Below are 26209 nucleotides of genomic sequence, written 5' to 3' on the forward strand. Positions count from 1 at the left end.
CTTTCACAAGGACTCCTCGAAAACACACAACAAAAACATGGGATTTCCCAGAAGAATAAAAAATGGAATGGAAAATATTCTTTATTTTTTCCTGGAGGAGCTCCCTGCTTGACACCAGTTCACAAACTTCTGGTGCCCAAAGTATCTGTCCATCTTCTTCCTCTTGCCTCCCAAACTACAGCAGTGCCATCTGCGTAGCTCAGGAAGGACTCGTTTTAGTATTCCACCCCTGAAGTGTTCGAGGCATCCATATTTTTCCATGTTTCTATAAACCCTCTGAGGTTTGGCTATCACTGAAACACCCCCTCCACATCTTTCCCGTTCTAGCAATAAAAGTAAATCCAAAGGAATGTGAAACTTGTCTAACATGTGAGGTTTTTTGCTATGCCAACAGACTGCTAAATTTTCCACAGAGCCCCCACCCTGCAGAGTAAATACCAGGTAGTGATCAAAAGCACAATGTGCCTGCTGACAAAAGGGATCTCGCTCACTGTAACAACACTTTCTCCACCTCTATCTATCTCCTTTTTCTTGAGAACACAGTTTTACACTTGTCCTTCATACAAATAACCCGAGGGTGGGAATTATTCAGAAGGCTCGTGTTTGACACCCCATCTGTTCATTTCTGACAGCGATATATAATGTAAGGCTATAAAAACTTGAAAAATAATGCAACATAAAAAGGGATTGACTCGGCTCCAAGAGGCCATAAACGGTAACAAATACCATTGTATGATTTATTTCATGCTGTAATCTTTACAGTAAGTCATCTTTCAGACATTTCCTTGTGACAGGTTTTAATAATATTAATGCCCAGAGCAATCCAAATCATCGCCAATAGACATATTTATCAAGCTGCCAATCCAAGTAAATGAAATTCTATAAGCAATAATGTAACATGTTTAAAGGAAGCTAATAAAACAAGTCAGGAGAGAAATATTACTGCAAACTATTCTCTCTCTAATCCAGCCCTGGATTTTATACAGCCAAAATGCAAATCTTTCCCTCCGTGATTTATCGCTCCAAAAATACCAATGACCTTTTTGGGAGCTCTTGCACAGCCCTTCTCACACATTTATAAAGATTGTGATGCATTCTGCCAGATTAGCTGGGCTGGAGTGCTCAGCATTGCTGCTTTGTTTTGCCCTACCTTTGGATTGGGAAGCGATGGGTAGCATCAGAGTAGGATCTTAAGTCTTTAAAATTTATTAAAGACTGACAAGCCCTAACATAGGCTTGGCAACTCAGCACGTATTTATTAGCAATTATCCAGGCACTAGATAAATTACAATTAAAAGGGAACTAAAACTTGGTCTTTAACCTGGTTTCCCCTTTAATCTAATTTAGTTTTTATTAATCCTGTGCTTGTCTGAAGTGACTCTATACCAGGAGAAAAGGGAAGAAGCCATTGCAGAGTTGTGTGCATGCAGACCCTTGCTCACAAACATTCTCTTATGCCTCACTAGAAACTTAGCAGAAATGAAAAACAAGAATCAACAATTCAGCAAAACATACACCATTAAATTTGTCGTGCCTTAGGCAAGAATGTGTGGAAAACCACGACTAGTAAAGCAAGTGTATCGATGCAGGGCCTCAGAAGTGCTTGAAGAATCCTAACAGGTCTTTATGAATTCAGTTCTGGCCGAGCTTCACAGTTCTTCGGTATTTTGTGTTTGGTTGATTTTTATTTTTTTTTGGGGGGGGAGGGAGAATACTGGTTTGTGACTTTTATTGGCACTAATTAAGTTCTTTCCTGGGACATCAAGATCTTATTTTCAATTAAAAAAAATGCACGAGCCTAGTGTGTGCAGTACAAAGCCTAGAATACCACAAATATTGGCAAGACCTGAACGAAATGTGCTTTGAGTCTTAGAACAGGCCACGTGCAATTCTTTCCCACTATACTTCATCACATTTCCCTGAATCATGGTTTGATTAACTTCCTCATTGATTAGCCTATATGCAAACCTTGTTTTAAACTTGGATGCCAGATTCCATTTTTTTTAAAATTTATTTATTTTTATACAGAAATTAAGTATTTCACTGGCTAAATATTCCAACACAGATATTTTCAAGGGAGTCCATAACAGGACAAGATGGTGAGTACCCAAGTCATTCTGAAAGCATTGCCTGTGGCATGCAGTGGAAATGATCCCCATTGTATGTCCAGACATCCCAGAAAACTAGACTTGTGTTAAAGTGCCTGTCTTCCCTGGATTAGATTACAGTTTGCCATCCTAAATCAAACAGAGCAGAGATTTGAACCTGGAGCTCCCCTTGGCCACTGTCCGAACAGTGCTAATTTGGATAGAAAAGGTCAGTGTTAGCTTTTCTATGAGCAGAACACCCCAGGTGGAAAACCTCAGCTTAATCTGAAAATGGGCAACTGTATCCAATTCTATTTTTGGTTTAAATAATAATAAAAATTATTCGGGATTGATTTGAGATCTCAAATGTTATGAGGAGTCAGCCCCAAGGAGCCGTATTTTGCATTGTGAGGTTTCCTCTATGACTTTCAATACCTCATTTCACCCTTTCCTACTTCCCTTTGCTGCTCTTTAAGGCAAAAACTCCTTTTACCACGTGTGTATACAGTATCGAGCCTAACAGGGTTCTAGTCCCAGTAGGAGCCTCAAGGCATAGCTATAATACAAATAATAAATACTGCAACTAATAACAACAGCATGGTAAAATGCCCTCCCAAGGGAGGCACTGGAAGACCAGTCCCTGGTGTCATTTAAAACTAAACACCAGAAAACATACCTGCCCTGACTGGAGAGAATATAGTGTCTTTTTGATATGGTGATCAGGGAGAATCTTGATGGGGATGGGAACAATTATTTATCTGCACATTTGGCCATTTCTTTAGGGGATTTCAGAATATCTCTTAGCAACATTTTGTTCCTCACTGCTAAGCAGCAGCAGAGATCTCGGGGAAAATAAATAAATAAGTAAGAACTGTATAATCCCCAAGGTGTAATCCCAGAGTATGGAAACTCACTTCACTTAAATACCTCCCTCTGGCATAATTGACTTTTCATGCGCATGTTAATAATGGTATTTCAGCAGGTTGTGAGGGCTTGTTCTTCTCCCCTCTCCCTCCCCTCTTTGGTAAATTATGTTATTGGGCATGAGGAGGGGGAGGGCTGTATTATAAATCTAATTATGTTTTCATTTATATTTAACAAGTCAGCACAATCTGCTAGTATGTGTGTATGTATTTACCATGCAGTCCCAATATTTACAGCTGACCTAATTGGTTGTAGGACAGCTGCACTGAGCAACGTTTTATTGTCCTGATACCATGTATGTGCTGGGGACAGCTGCTAAGATGCAAAGCTCTCCAGAGGACACCTTACAGTCCTTGCCATACTGACATTTGCCTTTGCTGCTGAAGCACAAGATAGGATTTTGCAGGGAGGGGAAACGTTATTTATTAAGCCTCTTCAGTTCTACAGTGGCTGCAAATTGCTCACAAGCAGAAACAAGGCAAGAAATGCTAGTTTGGGCATCTCTTCCCCTACCAGGTTCCTGTTTACTCCCTGCAAATTCTAGTATGACACTGTTTGCCAATATGTCCTGTCACCCTCTCTAGTGGATGTTTGGAAGAGTGTAACAGCTTGTTATTACTGACAGCTCAGTTTCAGACCATGATACCCTTCCTTATGCTGAATATAGCAGCTCAGGTTATGAGGAGTCCCAGTGCAAGTCAACTGGACTGCTCAGCAAATTAAGTACGCTGTAGTTAAAAATATTGCAATTCACACCTTGGCTTAGACAGTAGATGACCATGCTCTGCCACCAGTTTGCGAACCCTGCTGGGAAATCAGATCCCTCCAGCCAGGAGGAATTTAGATGGCCTAGAAAAGACTGCTCTAGCATGCATTACTGATGCTAGGGAAAAATGCTGCAGGGTGAGATTTCTCTTGGATCGCCAGCTGGCTTTAGAGCAAACATCTTTTAGGGTATAGCAGAGTTTGTTGCTCTCCCCTGTTGCTGCCAACACCACACTGTAATTAAGCACCTGAGGAATGAGCAAAACTCGATGTCGGCTATTCATGTTCCTACCTTCAGCTGCTCTTGCCTCCACTCTGCCCTCTCAGAAGCAGCAGAATAAAATGCGATCACGATCCTGCTATTATTTGGCTTCTGTCTAGAAGGCAGTAATCACTTCCATGAGGTGCACCAATTCCTCCCTTCACCTTTCACTTGTACCTTCACATTAGTATCAGTTCGCAGCACCTCATGTATGCTTACAGGCTTTGAGTCTGCAGAAGGGTATGAGTTGACGTGCTGAGGATTTGGATACATCGGCATAAGTTGTGCTTTCTAGACATTTCAATTAATCAAGATGGGGGAAGCCATAAACCATCCACGTCAACCGCTAACAATAGCAGAAGAATTAGGAAACAGGCTGTTGCTACTTTCCACACGAATTCTCAATAAGAAAGTCCAGGAAATGCCTGCTCAGCACACACACAGCTTTACATTTCTTACCCATCAACAAATCTCTGAAGTGGAAGGTTGATAAAGGACCTTGACTTTGCAGGCTCTCCACGTGAAACAAGTGATCCGCTTCGTAATTTCAGTACCTCTGAAACAAAGACAATGAAACAAAATGGGCTTCCTTTTGTATAGCCCTCAGTTGTGTTTAGACCATGTCTGCAAATGGCCACTGTACCATTTTAGGGATTCTGCAGGAGCTTCAGAAATGCTAGAAAATGGAGCACTGAATTGGTTATTCATACAACTGCTCCAAAATATAGCACAGTGTTATAAAATAGCAATGCTATCTAGTATGTGTAAAACAGTCTGTAAAACATGCACTTGTGGGACCCCCTAAGACCCTTGTTCTCATTTTGCATGGGAAAGAATGGGTTCTTGGCTACAGAGAATCACATCTTCCATGAGAAAAGGGGGTCCCAGTGCCAGTCCTGAAGAGAAAGGGTGTGGGTTTCTGGGCCAGTCCTGTAGGGACAGGAAAGCCAGAGGTGCAGGGATGCTCTAGGCCTGTCCTTAAATGGTGGTGGAGGGGGAGTGCTCTATGAAAACATGGCTCTCCACGGAAGGAAAAAAAACAAAGAGTAGGCAGAGATCGTTATTGGTACTTGTACTGTCCTCATACTTGTCATAAGTGACTTGCGATTATTCATTACTCTATTCTCCTGTTATTTCAGAGTCAAACCAGTTTTAGCTGCCTCAATTTCCCACCAGGAAACCAAAATTCAGAAAGGGTAAGTGGCCTAAAGTCCCAGATTGACTCCGAGGAAACGGATCAAGAAAATGAGCTTAAGCTTCCCAAATCCTAAAGTAGCAATTTAACAGCTGGAACATCTTTTCTCTGACATTTGATCTAGTCTTTTCTGGGCCATAATCTGAGGTCATGGGCCATTAAGCCCAGCATTATAGCACCAGGCAGTGATTTGAGGATGTACAGCAGCACCCTCTGAGATTTTTAAGCACACCAGAGCCTACCTGCATCTCCTGCTTTTCACAGTGATGTAGCAAGTTCAGGATGTGTGCTGTTGCTCCCCACACTCCCCTTGTCCGTATCTTTGTTGCTAATCTGCATTCCTCCCCTTATCAGCATTTGACAGGAGGCACAGCAAAGCTCTCCATGTCACATGTGTCCAAACATGTCCAACCCATACAGATGGGGAAGGAAAGGTTGGACTGGAAGAGCATTCAGACACACATATCTCTTTATCTCACAAACTGACAGGCGAACCCTCTCACATACCCTTAACTTCCTTGTTAGGCTGCAACTATTGCCAAACCATACCAGCCCAGATGGAGCAGCCAGGGATTCTAAACATACCCCTGGCAGATAAAGGGACATCTCTCTGAATAGGTGATTTGTCAGCCTTAAGCTGTAATTGCTCTGCACAGGTGTGCTCAAAGCAGGTGCATTTAGCCTTGGTAACAGGATAGCTCCTTCTACAGCCCTGTGTTCAATGGAGTGGGAGCCGGATGGGTAAAGAGGGAGCTCTCTGAGGGTGCCACACGCCACTCAATCATTCCCTCTAGGTCAAGCTTAATGAAGTATCATAAGCCAAGCCAGAGAATGAAAATTCATAGCTGCCTATCTTACACAGGCACAAATAAGTAGCTGAGAAAATGCTCTTACAGTCTTCTAAAACAAGACACTTGGCCATCTCTATAGAGCTAGGTTCAGTCCCAACCTTTAGCACAGATGTTCTGGGTTAACGTGAGCAACCTGTGCAGACTGCCCAGAAGAGCTCTGATGTGCTGCAGACCAGGGAGAAAAGCCCTGTTACTGCCATTGCCTGACCAGGTCCTGAAGGGGAGTCGGGAATCATTGCCTCAGGAAGCCTTATGGCCTCTTAATACATATCTAGTGATTAAAAATTAATAAATAAAAAGTAGCTATAATAACAATAGCTTTTTGTCAAGTTTGGATGATAAAGGAAAAAAAGCCTCTATTTTATTATAACTTACTGCCCTGTATTAAGTCATTTACACTTCTTTTAAAATAGCAATAGTAGCTCCTTTGACTAAAGTTCACAGTCTGAGGCTCCTGTATTAGTTTTCTATCCATGACAATTAACTTGATCTTCACTGTCTAAATGAGGAGCAATGAACAAAAGTGCCTACAGTTAAGCCCTGATATATCCTAGGGGAAACCGATGGCAAGGCCCTATGGCTGGCAAACCTCCTGATCCACCTCAGGCAACCACTGTCTGCTGTGTCTCTGGTGCAGAGCTGCAGATTTGCAAACAAGGGCTTTTTATTAATACACATTTATACTGGAACACAATCCTGTCCTTTTTTAAAAAAATCTAAGATTGCCTAGGAAACTAGAAGAAAAACAGCCAGGTAGAGAGCTCCCACTGTGCCAATGTCTTTCTATTTGTTTGAGATTGACTTTTATTATGGTGCCTTTGCCACTTATAGAAGTCCTTTTTCTGGAAGGTAGCTGGCTTTCAGGGACCTTAGTTGCATCTATGTTGATAAGTGCGTGGGACCGAAAATGGGCTCCTGCTTCCCTTCCTACGTGACATTACTACATGCAGCCCTCCAGGTGTCAGTATGTTTGTGCTTCTTCACTCGGCCTGGTTGAGCACAGCGTGAATAAGTTTTGCCTTTATCTCAACCATCTGCAGTTCAGAGGCGTGTTTTGTAATGGGGCTTGGCTGCCATCTGCTGTTTAAACGATTTGCAAGTGTTTGAAATAAGTAGGCATGCATGTGTATATTCATATTTAATAGAAAGCTCCTTCTCAACTCTTTAAAGCAAAGCACCATCTCCATGGAGGGAAGACAGTAGCAGAGCAGTTCACAAGACAGAAGAAACAATATGTATTTTGATCTTAAATGCATAACAAAATTGTGGCAAGTTTCACTTTGGTGCAGTTAGACATAGATCAGAGAGGATAAGTTTTCTGTCTAAAAAGAAAAAGTAAAACAAAATACAAACAAACAACAACAACAACAACAAAAAACAAACAACAAAACTCTTTGAAAATGGAGTTTGAGGTGAATAAGTAATATATTGCTCTGCTTTGGTTTAACATTATTATGATTGATCTGTTCTCTCCTTTCAGCTAAACGCCATTAAATGTTGCCATGTACCTTGTACAACCTCCAGAACATTTTTCTGACTTCTTATTTAACATTTCTTATTCTCATGGTGACAACAACCTAGACAGACTTCATCAGTGAATCTTGCTCAAGAATCCAGTACAAACTGGACAAAAAAAACCTTGGTATGTCCAGCTGTACTTTTTGCTTCAGTTATACCTATGCTACAGTAATAAGCAATAATAAGACTCTGCTTTGGTCTCTGCAGTTAAAAAGCAGTGTTCTGTGATTAACCTGTTAATAAGTAGAGAAAAAATCTTGAACAAGGTATATACTTTCCTAATCATTTTTTAGGAAAACAGCTTTGACTCCTAAAGAAAAGCACAATGAAGCTTTTAAAGTAAAATCATAATCCATAAGATTTATCAGTATCATCAGAAAGATCCCTATTTTATCAGAGGATGATGTTCCAATCTATTCTTATCAATAACCTTATTAACTATGATAAATAATTAATACATATACAATTATCAGCCATTGATTCAACTTTTTTTTTTTAAATGAGAAATAGATTTTTTTTTTTTTTTACTTACCTGAGAAATGTCTGGAGTGAACTCTTCTTTTACAATGGCATTTTTTAATCTGCTCTGGATCTTGTACATCACTGTGACAGGCTTTACAATAGAACTGTGCCCTACAAAACAAAAAAAAAAGTTGAATTATGTTTAACTGATCAGACAATAAATGCACTCATCTGCATTGAAAGTTTTTATATTTTAGACCTTTTCTTCAAGAAAACAGTAATAGAGAATCTTACTTTTTGACTTCTGCAAGGGAATGAGCAATAAAAAATCCCATGGTATTCCGATGAAGTTTTATCCTTGAAGATGGATTGATCAGGATAGTGCTGTATTGGGAAAACATCGAGAGAGTAATCACAGTTTGTCTATTAGGTGACATTTCTCACCTGTCTTGTAAGAATTCAGACTACATGATTGTAACAGTTCCCTCCCACCTCAAAATTTTACATTAATCCCCTTTGTTATAACTTCTACGACCTACGAGAGAGACCAGAGACATGAAGAAAGTTAACTGCTGCATTTTCAATGGCATAAAGATAATTTTCCATGGAAACAGGTGGGGGAGCTGTGTGAGAACAGGGATTCAAACCACCCAAATCCTTTTGTTAGGATTTTTGCAGTTTATTCAATTCAGAGATTCTTGATTGGTGTTTGTTTTTTAATTGATGTTTTAATTTGATAAATTTTAAACTTCATAGGAAACAGGTACTCTGTTTTCCACCACATTGTTTTGAAAATGTTTAATGTAATAAAACCATTAACAGTCTACTGCAGCCTGAATGGGCCAGGTATTTCCATTTCTCCATGGAGTCACTGAAGAACCTAAATACTCACAGTTAAAATACAAGAGCAGTGTAACTGAAGCTACAGAGATTTGCAGGGTTTGATGCATCTGCTCTAGAGCTGAACAAGCAAGGTATAAACAGGGGAGGAAACTTTCTTTCCTAATGGATCCCCTTTCTACATCCAGGGTGAATATCCCTGCCGGGCTGCTGCAAAAATACCTATGTTGAATCCCCTGCAACATCATTAAATTTGCCAGTTTTCTCTATGTAGACAACTCAAGGCACCAGTTCAGTCCAAACTCCTATTGCCTTCAACCCAGTTTTAATAAATATTGGCAGTGTGAATGGAACAGGGAAAGGTGACACGGTTGTTAACAATTCCCTTTCCTGTGAAGTCCTCAGCTCCTCCAGATTTGTGTCTCAAGGGACAAACAAAATATGAATTATGAGAAACATTAAGCACTACAATTATATGTAGATAACATAAATATTGTAGCAACATTGAGATGTTCCCATTTTAGAAGAAGCATCCTTTCTAGGCCAACTTAAAGAAAGCAAAAATACAGTCTCTATCTCACAGAGCATGCAGTTTCCTTTTCCCTCTTGTATTTACTTTGCATCGTTCTATTATCATCCTGACAACGTATGAACTCAAGGAACAATAGATTTGTAGTGGCCTGTTTTCCATTAGTGCTAAACAACTACAACATGCACTGACTTCTTTCAGGGTAGGGTTCATTCAGCACTTCCGGAAGAGAACCCCTACGTATTCCTCACAGCAGCGTTTCCCCACACTCCTTTGTTTTTGGAGCTGCTATTCTAGTTTGGTCAAGACAGCCATTTCCTTTATAAAAGTGGAAAGAGTAATAATTGCACTCAATAGTCTGCATTTTCTGGATGATTTCTCAAGCTTTTTAAAGATCTATGGCACTCATTTATTCCCCTTTCTGAACTAGTTCCAGCTTCCCCATTAGGATGTCTTGTATTTCATCATTAGAACAGACAGAGAGTGTTATCTGGCCCACGACCAGATCAGCTTCAGACAGCAAAAGCTCTGCTGCCAGCATTGACAAATTATCCCTTTATGACAATGCTTTTTAGCATTTAGGAGCTAAACTCGTGGTTAAAAAAAGGCAGCGTTTCCATTACCAATGAAAATAAATATGTTTGATTTGCCCCAAATCAAAGCAAGATCTATGCTGCCTTTTTGTGGAATGGAAGGTGAGAACGGTGGCCCATCCTCCATCCCTTGCTTGATTATCTGTGAGAAGAAAGGAGGCAGAAAAGATTGTTGTGTATGGTAAAATTCACTCTGGCACTTAAGCAACCAGGAATAACATCTTGATCCTGTCTCCTAAATACCGTGCATAGGAAAACAAGAGGTATATAAAATCTGCAGATCCGGGGGCAAATCTGAGTTATTTGGATATAATTAGTTTCGAACTAATTGACTTCTTACTAAAAGAGAAGTCTTACAGACAATTACCTCTCTCCTCGACTGCCAAATTTGAGTTCAACTCCCAAGAGGACAAGATTTAGTTTTACAAAGCACAACCTGGAGAAAGAGAGCAAGTCAGTCACAGTATCTGTTCTGTGGACAGACATCTGGAAGGAAATAGCAGAAAAATATCCACATCTGTACCACATACCGACAAACCTCTATAAAAGTCATGTCTGCAAAATCGTTGGAGAGCTGAAAAGTCATTACTTTGTAGTCTTTGTCTCCCAGAAGCATCTTGTCCTTCAGATATTTTCTCTTTGTCTAAAAGCATCAAGCATAAAGATGATAAATCTATTCAAAGGCAAAGCAACTAGGATGTGTAACCAAACACTGGGAAAATACTCTAACACCACATGATATTAGTTACTGAAAGTAGAATGACTTCAGATATATGTTGTCAGAGACAACATCAGAGTTGAAAAACATCAGACCAGGGAATGTCTTAACTCTCCTGGACATTTCCAAGTCATTATCATTGAAGAACAGGTGTCATTACTGCAAGAAATTATGTTACATGGAAATTTTATGACTGCAAAGTACTGGGAGTCCATTATTTGAGGAAAGTTAGGGCTTAATTGCAGTACGATTAACCTGTCTCCCTAGTTTGGTCTTGTGTTAAGTTTTATAAATCATAAATATAGGAGAGGTGAGATTATTGTTGAACAGAGATGGTCTGCTCCATTATAAACACTTTTTGGGGTGTGGGTGTTTTGCTATTGTAGGTGTTTTTCTTTTTTTTTTTTTGATTTATTGTTGTTGTTTTTTAAAAGTTAGCTATGTGACTAAGGGAGGGTTGTTTGTATCCAGGTAGTTTAAGCAGAAAAACATTTTGCTGCTTACAGCTGGCTCTGGTTTTATACTGCTACTCATTACCTCACAGGATATACCATTCTCTTGGCATATGAATGCCTTCCACACAAAACTTAATAGGCTGTTAAAATGTGTAAAAAAGTTTTGCTTTCCAAACAAAAATTATTTAATTAAATTTTTAATTGAAAAAAGCCTCCTGTCAAAAAGTTGCTGAGTTTTCATAGTATGCTTTAAAAGACTTAAAATATCAGTGTTGCTAGCTTTTTCAGGTCTCAGTGAAACATTTGGACTTGAATGAAACATCTTGCCTATGCAAAAACATTGTCTGCAAAGCAGCCCCAGTTCTATATAAAACTTCTGTATTCGTTTCACCTGATATCTATATAGTTTGCCTAAATCAATTTGGGAACGGCCCCTGAATATAGAAAAAGCAATCAAATATATATATATATATATATATATATATATATATATATATATATATATATATTTGTGCTGGAGATTAGTGTGAAGTATCACATACAGCCACTAGGTGATAGCAAAAGCACATTCACAGCAGGACTAGCAAATCTGTGACTTGTTCAGGCAACTACATACCAAACAGTTCCATCTTCTTGTTTTTATTACATCCTCTGGTATTAATGTGGAAATTTCTGAGCAACTTTTATGTACCATAAATTTAATATACAGCTTATCATTTTTGTGTTGTAGTAGGTAATGAAAATAAAGGTAAAAGGAGGAAAAATTTGGATCACCTCCCCTGCAGACAGATGACAGAATTTCTAATTGTCAGTTCAGTTTGTTACAGTCTGTTGAGACCCTAAGCAAGACTGAAGCAACTCAGAAACCTCTGACTGTTCTTGTGTAAATTACCCCATAAGAACCAACCAAAGAAACTGTTAAGCCTAAAATGATACTGAAGAAAGGCATCCTATTAACTGGAAAGGGTATGCTGGACTGATTTTTCAGCCCATTTTGGGGGGCATCAAGCAGGAATGATTCTGATGAAGTGCTTTAAGCAGAGATTCAATTTACAAATGCCACACAATGGGATCATGTGCAGAAGTCAGATAAGCTAACACGCTCCACACTGTGCAGTAACCAAAATTGATTTACTGAGTTCTCTCAGGGTAGTGGAGCACTAGCACCACATTACAGCTTTTGAAAATAGAGCAACACACAAGGAGTTTCCATAGGTCACCTAAACACAGCAGCATGGCTTGCTGTGCAATGTCCTTTGCCTTGGCACCTACTTGCAAACTCAATTGTAAAATATTTCTTTAGGCTCTTCTGCCTCAGCATGTTCTAGAGCATTCCTTTCACCTCTTGTGCTGAATTCAAGTATCATATTAGAAATAGCTTCTTAGGTTCTCTTGCCTTCTGTGCCAAGCCAAATCCTAATGTAAGATTAATTTCAAAAGACCTGGCTGCAGTTTCTACTCAAGAGTCAGGCACCTATTTCAGAGAAGATCTCACTGGGCTATATTTACATTATTCAGATAAGCAAAGGACATACCTCAGTGTTCTCTTTCCCAATGAACAAACTGGTTAGGAGAGTAGACAAACCAGGAACTAGGCAACTTTGTGCTATAAAGCCTAACTTCAATTCAGCAAGACAGATGATATTGTCTCCCCTCCTACAGTCCCAGTTGGGTATGTTCGGCAGGTGAACCTGTTTCAGAGTAGGAAAGTGATTACAGGTCAGCATAGAGAAAGGCAAAGCCATGATGTTTGTATAACATGATGATTCTTGTCTTCCTTGCCTTCATCATTCTATTATTTGAAAATCTTCACTGGAATACACTAATAGATAGCTAAGCAGACTTCTGAGTTTGAATGTTCTTTTGGTTTTGTTTTTCCTTTAAATGTTTAATATGCATTTGCTGACAACTTTGACAAAAACAAAAAACTGTTACTTATTTTTAGTAATGTTAAAAGATATTCTAGCTAGGTTAGTACCTGGATGAGTAAGAGACACTGCATAAAACCTCTGCTTCCTACAAAGTAAGGATCTTTGATTCCAAAAAGGCCAGAATTTCAACTGTGACAACCCACACAAAACAGACAGACAACTGTATTACCTTGTTACGAGACTGAATTATCTGTAAAATGACTCTGGTGTTGGGGTAGTGATTCTTGATTGACAGCACTCTGTATGAAAGATACAATTTCTGATTAATATGCTTGGTTCTAACTACGGTCTCTCTTTTTTCAAGTCCAGCTAGCTTACTCTGGCAGACAGCAATTTGAGAGTGGTAACAAAGAATGGCATATGACCCAAAGCCTGTACCTGAGCTCCTCTACACTTGAGCCATATCCAAGTCCACTGTTTGGAGAGGAAAGCAGTCACCATCAAAAGATTGTAAGATAATAGAATATGGCTTTGATACAGGATGAAGAATCGTACCTGTACCCTACTACAACTTTAGAGCTAAGAGAGAGAACAATAATTATTATTTGCTTTGAAAATTCTACCTGTAAACTCCATTCATTCACCACAGTCCTCAGTAGACATTCTACAAATAGAAGGTGAAGATAATCCAGTTTGGAACTTGAACTTCTGTATTGATTTGGGTGGAGAATACCATGCCAAGCCATCACATTCACAGAATCCAGCGGTACAGAGAGTCCCCAGTTCAAGTCAGACCAATACAAAAATGCTTAGAATATGAGACCTGACAGCCAAGCTGTACCAGACAGTAGTGCTTAATTCTCTCCCATGTAAAACACAGAGACTCTGACTGCTGATATTCAGGACAGTAAAGAAAATAATTACAATGTATTTAACAACATTATATTCTGTAGAGAGCTGCAAGGCTGCACAGCTGCTACCTGTCTCAGTCCTTCAAAGCATCTGATAAAATTATGGCAGAAAGCAGTCAGTTGGCTTTCAGAGTTCTCCTGAAAGAAAAAACGTGACAGGACAAATATGCTCCCCTGCCAGCTGCACTATCTGTGTCACTGTTAATATCAATCAGATAAAGAACGAAAGCACTGGAGTATCTCATCCTACCTCATGATATTGCAAGTATCTTCAGTATAGGGCTGTGGAGAGCAAACATCTGCTAGAATGAGACAAGCGTTTGCAGACTCCATCTGTATCCCAGGAGAAGAAAAGTTAAATCCGAGTTTAATCCCATATGAAGTACAACAATCTCTAATAGTGAGCTGATTTAGTGGCATATGTCTTTAGTTAAAAACTTGCATAAGGTCATCACGATCCTGTTACTTTGGAGTTGTACACATGCCTGAATGTTTCAGCAATGACACAGCTCCAATCAAACATACAGTACGTAATTCATATTTCTATTTTCAACGTGCTGGAACCCACTAAATTTATGATTTCTTGAGCTAACATCTTCCTAGAAGAGGTTACAAAAAAACCAGGCATCAGTGCTATAATCTTCCCCAGCAAAGTCCAGCCAAAGCACTTGTCAAGGGTCAACACTTGGTCATGTCAGAAAAGCTCTGTCTCTGCCATCCAATTAATATTTGGGCAGCACAGTGAAGTTGTTAACAAAAAAAATAGTTTCATTTATGGTACAGTTTTTATAGTCTTCTGGGAACTGGATGGAGATCTACCAAAGCATTTCAAACATGATACTAACAAGCAGAAACCTCAGTAGAGTTAAAGCCAATGGTGTTTTTCATTTTATTTTGTTTTTCCTTTAATTCGGGTCCATTCCTTTTGCTGCTACTGGAATATTTTACTGAGTCCTCAGTATTTCAAAATACAAGGTTTAGGTCTCTTCTTTCCTGGATGCTCATGAATGAGACTCAAACACAATGCATGCCTGAAAGAAAGGTAACTAAGGGCTATTCCAATAAGTTAAACACTATTTCCAGAAATGCTGCTCCCCACAATATTCCTCTTTTAAAACCAGTTGGATCAGTCTTTGCCCTTTTTTTTCCTGCTTCAGTGCTTGAAAAAAGTAGTCTGAAAAGTCTGTTATGACTGACTTTTGCATTTTCAGTTCCCACGAGTGTTATATTGGTATGCAAAAGGTACCAATAAAATAAATGGAGCTGCTTGAAGTGTAAATCACAACATGAATTAAGTAAATGCAGCTGATGTATCCTTTCATAAGGCATGAGATTTTCACAAGATTGACTTATCTACAAGAAAGAGCAAAAGATAACTAAGTTCTTACCCCAACTCTCTTCAGATCTCCAGACTTTAGTGCAGAGCCATAAAAGAAAGTTGTGTAGGCTGAATAGCATTTGAATACAGCTTCCAGCTCAAGACTAGGAAGAGACCTATTCAGTATAAACAAGAAGAAAAAAAAAATCCATCAATCTCTCATAATTATATTCTCTGCAATTCTCCATTTCTCAGTGAAGCTATTTGCTGTAACTACTTACAGCTTAAAAAAAGAGCTACAGGGATTTTGGCAGCTCAACTAAAGTACATAGTTTAGATTTTAATGAAAACAAGCTTTTATAACACTTAACAGCCATGGAAATGTTTCCTGGATTTTTCCTGTCTTCTGCTATTGTCATTAATTTTTCATGAGTGTCATTCCACAACCATCCATGCGACTGTAATTCTACAGCTCACTGTTGCTCCACAAGAGTCAGGAAGTGACACTTCCTATGGCTTCATTCTGTGTTCCCTGTTCAAATGGAACTGATGAACTTCAACTTTCTCTCCACTGTTATTTTTCTATCCAACATACATAAACTATATTTCACCCAGTAACTTATGTAACATTTTCTTCTAAACTGGATTATAAAACTCACGTAAAGGTATTCGTACACTGACCTCAGCAACAAAGCATGCTCTGAAGGAAGGTACAGGTATTGCTGACTTAAAGACATGAAAAATCCACCTATTCTCTAAACGGTTTGTTTCAGTGATTATTAATCACTTTTCACTCTTGAAAATGCATGCCTTTTTTCTTACTTGAGTTTGCTTAGTTTTGAACTCTAATCATTAGTTTTTATTATGCCTCTCTCTTCTAGATTAAAGAAGATTCTTATACTAGCTGTGAAGCTACTTAGGCACTTTAATCAAACCAACTCCCTATCTATTTTCCATTACACTGAATGGACTGAACTCTACATCTCTTCCTCTGAAACACTTTTTCCTGTCTGTGAACCATTCTTGTACTTAATTTCCATGCATCCGCAATTCAACAGCTCTTTCAAAATGTCATGGTATTTCAGAAGAGATGCCTATAATATTCTGCTCCACTCTTGCCCTACCTCCACTGCATTCCAACGTAAAATCCTGTTTGTGCTCCCAGCAATCACCTCTCTCTGTGGCTTCTGTTTTCAGGAACATATCTCACAGCTTCAGCTAGGTACAAGGGCTTCTGATAGGAGATTGTTTACATGCCTGATGTACTTGGCATAGAAAAGTGGTTTCACTTTCCTTCCTTTGCCATACACTGGTGTGACCAAGTGGAAGTTATAAATTTTCTCCTCCCCAAGATGAAAAAATGCGTAAGAAACTGAGAAAGAAGTCAATTATTTGATCTCCAGATTTGGCAAGACTTAAAGTTGGGTATACCTGGCAATGCTAGCTTACCATACAATTTAGAGGAAAACATATATATTTATTTTATTTTATTTTTACTTTTTAATTGATCACAGAAGAAACCATTTTATCACTAACATTCCAGCATAAAAGCTTCATTGCTCTAATTTGTTTTGGAACTCACATTAATCAGGTACACAATATTGCTTTCCTTTAGTTTAAGACCTCCTACATCTCTTTAAGTGTTCAGGAAATCAAAGTGAAATATCTCAGAGAAATAAGAATACTTACTCTCCCAGAAAAAGGATTTCTGTGCAAACCTTTCCTGTGTCCTGAAGCAAAAAGTCTTGTAGGAAAGTAGTAACGCTCTCCAGAGTGATATTACCACAGACAACGACATAGCTACAGGAAGAGATCAAGTAAGATTTGACACTTTGAAAATAGCAGAGTGGTTGTTGCAAATCTGACATTGTATGACACAATCTGCTTGTACTAAACCCAGCAATGAAGAAAAAAAGATAGTTTTTGTCTCTGTTTTGATAGAAATTTCACCCATCATGGACATGTACTTCAGGAATTATTTTGGAAAGGAAGAGAAACTGTGTTAGGAAGCAGTGAATGGCACAAATTCCCAGTGTAAAGACTCACAGAAAGAACTTTATAATATCTCCTAGAAATTGTACTAATCTGTCTTGTTCTATGAGTGGTGGAGGAAAAGAAATAATAATAATGAAATAAAAAAAAAAAAAAAAAAAACTACCAAAACACCACCACACCACCAAAAAAACACTAATGAGGTAGGCTAACTTAAAGATTGAAGAGACTTCTTGTGTCACCTAGCTTTTCTCTTCCTTTGAAAACAAAACCCATGCCGAAGAGTGCTGTTGACAAGGTTTATTCAGTCTCTCTTGAGTTAAGGATCAAACAAAAGTAAGTTTCAGGATTTGATTTAAGCTACTACAGGAATTTCTTATGAGCTGGTTTACAGCCTAGTAACTGACCTGATTTTTATTTTCCAAAGACAAATAGCAACCATACTTACTTCTTCCCACTCACCACTTCATAGGAAGATTTGTAACTTTTATGGCTTTCAACAATTTCCACAACTTCAGGGATTATGTTTGCAAACAGGACCTAAGACACCAAGAAATACAATCTTCCTCAGAGCCAATTCTGTCTCTCCTAATCATGATAAATTAATTTGTAAGAATTTAAATTATGTGGAACAACTACTACAATTTACTTTGGATTCCTGAAAAATCACTGGCAAGGATGCACAGCTGTATGATGTAGTGATAATGGATTTATGCTGTTGATACCTTGGATTCGTTTTGTCCAGTATTTTGGCTCTTGCCAGTATTTGCAGTCTCAGGAAGAAATATTAGAAGCCCTGCCAGGTCTTAGAAGAAAAAATTACTCTATAGCCATGCCAGTAAGTACTTAATGTTAAAGCTCTGTTTTTGCTCATAGATTCCTAATCCCTACTGGAACCCTGCTAAGCTCACATTTTTGGTGACAATCCTGTTCACTCTCTGTCCCTAGATGTCATTTCCAGAAAAGAAAAATAGGTTTCTTACCAAGCCACCAATAATGAAGAAAATAATGAAGGTTCGACCCAAGGCTGTTTGAACGACAATATCACCATAACCAACAGTGGACATTGTCACCATTACTAGGTACATGCACTTCAAATAGGTGATGGACTGTGAATTTGGAGGCTGGACCCAAGGATCTCCATTGTTTTCTATCTGTCCAGGACACAGGAAAGAGAAGTTTAGAGTGGTTTTGGTTTCAGTTCATCCCCAATTTATAATTATTTGATTAAAAAATTGGCATCATTTTCATTATTGTACAAGTGACACATCACCACAGCAGGGATTGTTTTTTTATCAGTGCTAACTTGTCTTGTTAAGTATGCAATTAAGCTATACTGGCTTAAGTCATGCTTTGTGGTACAACAAATTTGTTCTCTCTCTCTCTCTCTCTTTCTCCTAAGAGAATGCTGCATTCATTATAAAAATATATACCCAAAGCTCACAAGGTAACAGTGATTTAAGGTGACAAGGAAGGACATGTAGCTGATTGTACATACCAAGTGAATAAATCCTGCAGCTGTAAGCCAGGTACCAATAAATACAGCAAAGAGTTTGGAGAGCTTGATTGAGTAACTGGAGATAGAAAGTGAAAAAAAGCCCGGGACATTTACTACATAACGTTAACATTTGCAATAGTTAAAATTTCCTGTATGACCCCATCTCTGTTCAACAAAACTTTTCTCTAGTGAGTTATATTATATAGGAAGGATTTAGGATTAGAAAAATCTTCCTACATACAGCCTTTCTATCACAGGCAGCACGTCAGATAATCCCATTTTTTACATTTATCAGTCTTCAAAACCTTTAAGACTTCTTGATTTATGATTTCCCTCCTCCCCCAGACAGTTTCACTGAGCTGATGGCTATACTTTTTTTTCCTTTGCACAATTTCCAGTGCAACATCACTGATAGCTTTTTTTCCCCATATGCAATACTATTTCTTTCCTTTTATTACCTGAGTCAACTAAAATACAGGTATTGAGGAGAAGGTTAGGCTTGTAAGTGTACCTGACAAGAGTTTAACTCACTTGTTCTTTGTGACCCTCAGGAACTGTAGTATTCGGGGAAGCTCCAACAACCTAAGTGCTCTCAAAAAACGCAAACCTGCAGAAAAGCAAGAATGTCAATGAAAAAATAAGAGATCTGCCTGGAAGTTCAGATATTCAGATATGTTTAAGCATGCATACTTTGTTTTCCACTTATTTTACAACCTCGAACCTAGCAAGAGAGGATAACACTGATCTGCATTCAGAGCCTTTATGCCACTAGATTTCCATTTAAGTCCTCAAAGGTGCTTTGATTTATTAAACAAAATATAATAAAAAAAAATGTAGTTTCTTTGAGCTGTAGCCTGAAGGTTTAAGTGACATACAGGTCCCACTGGAGTACAGACCCCAGAGCATGCAAGGAAGACGTTCATAAAATTCGGGGTGCCATATTTACTTCTCCTCTGGGTAGCTCATCATCCAGTTGGTCAAGCACAATGATTTTTGAGTTACTAAAACTCTCCCTAAAAAATTAGAACTATCCCTACTAATGGATAAACAAAACAGGCAGAGTTTGGTAACTCACAAGTCCCTCAACATTAAAGGCATTTTAAAACGAATATGGAATAATTTTTCTCCCAAAGAACAGTTTGGAACAATGGAAGAACAGATGGTCAGTTAAAGTCTCCCCACATCAAAACTATTTCAGAAGAATTCTCAACATAAGATGTAGAACAACAAGGATGGAAAGCAGGATCTCCAAGTCTTACTTACCAAGCCAATTTCTGTCTATATAATAGGAAACAAAAACTGGAGGGATCGTGAAGAAATCCACAAGAGAATTCAGCTCAAGCCAGAACCTCAGCTTGTCATCTGCTGCCACAAACTAAAGATGAATAACATCAAAGAGCATCAGTGGTGTGTATGATCTTTGGCCTCACCAGAGCAAGAAGGCAGCTCTCTCTGAGAAAGAAACCCATTTTCGTAGTACATTTCCTCCTCTGTGGTTCTGCCCTCTGTGAAAACCCACTTAACATTCCTGTTTTGTTTCAGAAAGGCTTGGTCTGGAGCCCTGAGAACACAACAATGGGTTGGACCCAAAGGTATAATGACACTTTCTTTTTCTCTTTCTTATCTGCCCCTTTCATTTTTTTATTTTTTCCCCTAGGGTGCCCTTCTCTGTGGTACTGCTGTATCAGCAATAATAAATCATAAACCTAAGGACAGGCAAGACCACATCCTCACCTATAAATGGGGAAATCTTGTTTTCTAATGATTTGGCCAAAAAATCTAATGTCAAAAGCTACAATCAAAATCTATTTCACACCAGTGGAAATAATGGCATTTTAACAACAGATGGCACACAGCTATCCAGTTTGTTCACGAGAAGCTGAAGAGAGACCTGACTAGTTGATTCAGTGGCTTAAAGATATGGACAAAGACAAGGATAATGTGTGAGCTGGGAAATGCTGCAGAAATGCTGGAAAAAGCCAAACTCCAAAGGGAGAAAATAATTACAAGTAAAAGTGGAAAAAACAAACAAAAAAAAAACGTGGGTGGCTCTGAATTAAGCTAACACAATCAAGCATTATGTTACAGAGCACCTGTTGTTCACACAGGTAAACTGCTCCCATATATAGCTCAGTTTTAACTCACCTTTCCCATAACATGCACTTACCCGTAATCCAAAGTAAAAGAGGAAGAAAGCATTGAAGCCTGTGTCTACATAAATGATGCTGTCTGGAAAGGAGATCTGGTATCCTTCTTCTCTAATGGGAAAACAGACATCACAGACAGTGGAAAGAAGGGTGAAAATAAGAAAAAAACAACAGTAGATTGGCTATCCAGTAACATTTGGTTTGGGTTTATATTTTGATTATGAAATACGTAAAGCAGAATTTAAATGTATTCACAATTTTGTGTAATTTAAATCTCTACTTCCTCAGTGAGTTAGGCAGAATAAATGAATGTTAATAGCAGGGTTTTGTTAGCATTAGTGAGCATATTACAACATGACATTATTTATCTATCATGCAAATATACTGGAAAGTTTGATTTTCATATATTTATAGTGTTTAAGCAAATCCTTCTGCTCATTTCTTCAGGAAAACTGTTTCACCCTTCTCATGTGGACCAGCAGACTCTTCTATATTCAGCTTAGTCAGTAGAAAAGACAGCTCCTGCAGTGCTCACCCAGCCCCTGCTGAACCCGGCCTTCTATCTGCCAAGGGAGCAGTTTAAGCACGAAGTAGTTTCCAGACGAGCCTGCCAGGTTGGGCTGTAACACCAATTTAAGTTTTCTAGGCCAGACTCGCTGACCTTGCATGAAACAGGCCTACAGGGTGCTCAAACTGCACGAGTGCAGGTGGTGAAATCTGGCAGCGTAGAGCTGAGGGAATAAGCTTTTCCCACGGGTACCACCTGGTCCAGGAAAGGATGTTTGACACTGGCTCAAGAGATTACAGAGCATAAGAGATACAGAGCATACCTCACACTCACTCGCTGACATATTGCCTACAGCAGGTGACAGCAAGCTAGGTACGTCAATTATGAGCCATCTGACACCTCTTCCTGCTCCGTGCAGGGAATGTTTTGAAAACAGAAACACAATTAAGTAAACTAGTCCCATAGGTCAGTGCAGGTGAACATCTACTCTCACCTACAGGTGTAATGCTATTCATAGAAAGAACTCTGTGTGAATAGGATTAACTGCCTGTTTATTCCTTAAAAAAGAAACTCTTTCCCTTCTGAAGCTATTCCTAGCTGTTTGTCAGATTTATAATGCCTTGGGATTGAACACAATATTGGATTGCTCTTGATGTATAATTCTGTTTCTCAGGTTTACCCCTGCTGATTGAATTCAGTTCAAAGTGCTCCACAGCTTTTATATTTTATTTATTTCATTTTATGGTTCCATTTTATTTTTCCAGTGTTGTGCACCAGTCCAAGCAAAGCACTGAGAACAATGCTCTGGCATATTAAATCAATCAAAGGGTTTTACATATTAATATCTTTTTACCCCTGAGCACATTCTACTGAATGTATGTATTCGGGTGAAGATTGGTAGAGTCTATAACTATATTTTCTTACTCAGTCGTATTTTACTCCCATCAAATTGTTTACTGAAGGCTGGACTTCAGAGAAGAGCTCCATTCCCATTTAGGTATCAAAAATAAATGGCCAGACTTTCAAAAGAGCTTCGGGTAGTAGGTGGTGAGCTTTGTTAAAAGCCTAGGACTCTCTAAACATTGCAATAGGAAGAAAGAGCCAGGCTTTGAGTGCCTTTGAAAATGCCTGTATCAAAACGGACCATTTTCAAAACCTGTTTCCAGCTGCAGAACTTGGACACCTATTCCTTAGTTCTTCTGAAAATCTGGACTTGAAGGTATAAACACAAATAAATACATACACCAAAAAAAGCTGCAATAGAAAGGTACAAAGCACAAATTTTACTTTCTGCATGCATTATGTAGTTCCATGCACTACTCAGGTAGCTGTTATCATGCAGTTATGCCCAAGGTATGCTCTTCTATTATCTGTAGTCCCCGTAAAGTATTAGGATCTTAAAGAAATGGAGAAGAAGGTACCCGAGATCCCAAAGAGCTCAAAGGGACTGTCATATAACAGCACCCATTGGCTCCTCTGTCTAATATCTGTGTGAATAAACATCAGTAATCTACTTACTCAGCAAGATTGACAAAATAAATGATGAGTGAGCCGATATTCAGAAGAAACACCAGTATCACCTGAAAACACATGCATTAAGGAGATGTTATGAGGTTTACTATGGCAGTAACACAGCTTCCATCTGTAACACCACTTTTGCTGTTTGTCTGCCCAGGTGATAAACTCCTCTTTCACTTGCAACCACCAAACTGTGATGTACAAAATGATGCTCGGACAAAAAAAAAGCTGTCAACTTCTACTGACACATTTAATTGGTGGTCACTTGCCATAGCACTGAAGGAACCCAGGCACAACTGTGATGGATTTTCTGCTCTGTGCAATCTAGATTACGTCTTTTGATCAACTTTTCTGTGTTCCCAGTGTCACTCTGATAACCCAGAAAATAGAGATTGTATAGCCATATCTAGAGAGACATCAGATAGTGAGTCTCTGACAATTTTTTTTATCACTTTTGATCTACTTAGGAGGACTTTCTGAAGCATTTTCCCAGGCTAAACACATTTGTATTAGGAAAAAGTGTGAACTAGATCATGTAAACTGCTAAACCTGACAAACTTGTGTTTTCACTTGATGTTCTCAGAAGAACAAATATGGCTCAATACCTGCGTATCAGAAGAGGAAACCTGTGTTAACCAGTCTACTTACCAATACACACCCCATAGATGTTTGAGCTGATAGCATCATTTCCACGTGGGTGAAGAAGACTCTTACCAAGTAGACTGAACTCTGTTTCCTTTTACGTAGCCACCAGACATCTTTGTCCTGACAGAGAAGCAAATAGATTGTTATCCTTGGCTTTGCCAGACACTGTTTCCCAGGATGTCTAAAGCAAACACATCCAGCCACCAGCATATCTGAATGGTGATTGAAAGCAAGGGAGGCATAGAGTATGTCTTCCTACTGCTAAGCTACTAAAATCTTCAGAATGCCTTATCCTCCTGGAATTCACTGAGGGTTTGCTGTGCAGACATGCACTGTGATCTTCCCTCCAAAATGCAGAATCATTTTCTTTATTAGTTGTATCGATGAATGTTGATTCTCATCACCTTGAAGTGATTGCCTCATAATCTGCAACTGAACAGAAGTGTGCACTGTTGCTAAAAATGCCTCTCTACTTGTCCCCCCACCCCTTCCCATCTTACACCAGTAGCGAATTAACTCATTTACTTGGTTTGATCATTTATAACACTTCCCTTGTACAGCTTCAGCTAATTCTGAGTAGCTTTTGCTACGAAAACAATTCTGTCCTTCCTGCAGATACAGTTATTAATAACTGTAACAAATAGCTAACAGGGATTAGATGACAGAAAATCTGTAAACATCTACCAGTGAAAAAAAAACAACACTGTAATGGGAGATACCATGTTGTGTGTCCCCCCCTCCTATTTTATACTCAGTTTCCTAGGCACCAGAGCCTGTAAAGAGCTAACACTTAAGAACAAAACCCCACCTCTGCTCCAGCAGCCAAGAGAACAACAGAGTGAGGTTAATTTAACATTTTGGCACGCAGAGATGCCTACTGCTTGCCAGCAGCACAGGTGTTCCTTCATTTCTCTCCCACACAACCCAGGTGAGCTTATGAGAATGTCAAGGCCTCCCTTGGAAGTGATGGAGTGAAATGGCCTGTGACAGTTGTTGGAGGCAACATGAAGTGGCACAAGGAAAAAGCTCTTCAGTCCTGCAAATTACATTGTAACCCGCTGAATAAGTGACCTGGATGTGTCATATGAACCTCCTGGTGTTATCCTTGGGAGCTACTTATTCCTTCTCAAAACTTCTGTAATACACACACGGAGGACTGGGACAAAAGATCTGGTGGTGGATTTTTTTCACTATGTTTAATCCCATCCTTTGTCCAGACCGTGCGAAAACATCTATCCCAAAATACTGAAAAATAGCTTCCCACAGTAATTTTTGCGATACTTTCAGTATACAGAATGTGGAAGTATGGTACTGAGAGATGGCTTGACCACGTACATATGCTCCTCATTCCTGCTATCAGCTCTGGCTTAGTGTTTAAAAATGTACATGAACAAGGCACTGTGTGTTTGCATATACAAACCTGTGTGTTTAAGAATCAGGGGTTGTATGAAAATGTGGATAATTGTGATCATTATTGAAAAGGCAAGCATTATAGTGCTCCTCTGTGTGGCTGTATTTATCTACATGCACATGTAGGTGCTGAGGTTTCCGTGTGTATGTTTGTGCAACTACTAATATTCACACTGGTAAAAACTATCTTGTTCCATTCTCTTAAAAAGGGAAAGACAGTAGCATCCAAAAGCACTATCCTGTTCATCATCTTGATGACAAAAGCTGTACCTCTGGGTTTTCCCAAGCCCAGCTCTCTCTGAATATACCATGTTTAGTGCATTATGACAGAAGATACAATGTTTCTAAATCAGGACTCAGATCAGTATCAAATGTAATTTCTGTGTTATGAAATCAACACACATAACATGAGCTATTTCAAAAAGATTTTGCCTTTACCTTTTTCCTCCCAGTTTGCTCAAGGATGAATCCATACATGTATCTGGCCAACCTGAAAGCCAGAATGGTAAACAGGCCTCCCAAAAATACAAACAAAGATGGTGTAATAAAAGCCAACTGAAATTTCAGTGTAGAGGTGATGTCAGATTCCTGTGTCATGTTGTGAACCACTTTGCTCTGCCTTTTTCCTCCTCAGGTTCCTTGACTGCTGGGTCAAGGAACCTTCTAGAACCTTGCTGCTCTTGTGACTGCAGCGACCTCAGTGTCAGTGCAGCATCACACAGGCACTGGTCAGGCTGACAGCACAGGATACTGGAGACGCTTCCCTTCACAATGGAAGCGTTTGAATGGGGATTCCAATTTAGAATTGTATCTGTGTAGTGATATTACCAAGGTACTTGTTCCTTCTGGAAAATCTCTGTTTATAAAGCTGGCTCTCACACAGACTCACTGTATAAACATAAGTTGCTTATCCAGACCTGTGAAGTCTCACACATGGCACTCAAGACATCCATTCAGACCCCACTTCACGCTTCCTTTCAAGAGCTGCAACATACACATACTGCAGTTCTCCCCTGGGAATTTCCATTCCACTTTTGGATCGAGTCTTACCTCTGCTCAAAAACAAATACAAGCAAGATGCCCTGGCATTGAAAGTGTAGATGTCATGATAAGAACATCAATAGAAACAGTGAATAAACAGAATAAGATTGGTTAACCGAGTCAGAAGAAAGATGCACTTAGCCTGCTATTT

General features: G+C 39.1%; 1 protein-coding gene across 8 annotated transcripts in view; it reads right to left on the reverse strand.

The window, feature by feature from the left end:
• KCNU1 (potassium calcium-activated channel subfamily U member 1) overlaps positions 1–26209 on the reverse strand; it is a 177693-nt gene that overhangs the window by 143164 nt on the left and 8320 nt on the right. For 4 of the 8 annotated variants that reach the window (XM_072027287.1, XM_072027284.1, XM_072027288.1 and 1 more), the window contains exons 1-19: positions 25456–25793; positions 23611–23727; positions 22963–23024; positions 20957–21047; positions 20053–20164; positions 19321–19396; positions 18790–18865; positions 18275–18445; positions 17740–17831; positions 16989–17099; positions 15370–15475; positions 14232–14314; positions 13300–13369; positions 12735–12890; positions 10557–10669; positions 10394–10462; positions 8359–8448; positions 8135–8235; positions 4498–4594 (exon numbers count right to left, since the gene is read on the reverse strand). In XM_072027287.1, coding sequence (XP_071883388.1) covers positions 4498–4594; positions 8135–8235; positions 8359–8448; positions 10394–10462; positions 10557–10669; positions 12735–12890; positions 13300–13369; positions 14232–14314; positions 15370–15475; positions 16989–17099; positions 17740–17831; positions 18275–18445; positions 18790–18865; positions 19321–19396; positions 20053–20164; positions 20957–21047; positions 22963–23024; positions 23611–23727; positions 25456–25614 — 1952 coding nt within the window. In that variant the 5' untranslated portion in view covers positions 25615–25793. Of the gene's footprint in view, positions 1–4497; positions 4595–8134; positions 8236–8358; positions 8449–10393; positions 10463–10556; positions 10670–12734; positions 12891–13299; positions 13370–14231; positions 14315–15369; positions 15476–16988; positions 17100–17739; positions 17832–18274; positions 18446–18789; positions 18866–19320; positions 19397–20052; positions 20165–20956; positions 21048–22962; positions 23025–23610; positions 23728–25455; positions 25795–26209 lie in introns of those variants that run through there. The other 4 variants (XM_038166983.2, XM_038166985.2, XM_072027285.1 and 1 more) reach the window with 3 other exon arrangements.

The sequence above is a fragment of the Anas platyrhynchos genome, chromosome 23 (genome assembly GCF_047663525.1).
Source record: "Anas platyrhynchos isolate ZD024472 breed Pekin duck chromosome 23, IASCAAS_PekinDuck_T2T, whole genome shotgun sequence".
Lineage (NCBI taxonomy): Eukaryota > Metazoa > Chordata > Aves > Anseriformes > Anatidae > Anas > Anas platyrhynchos.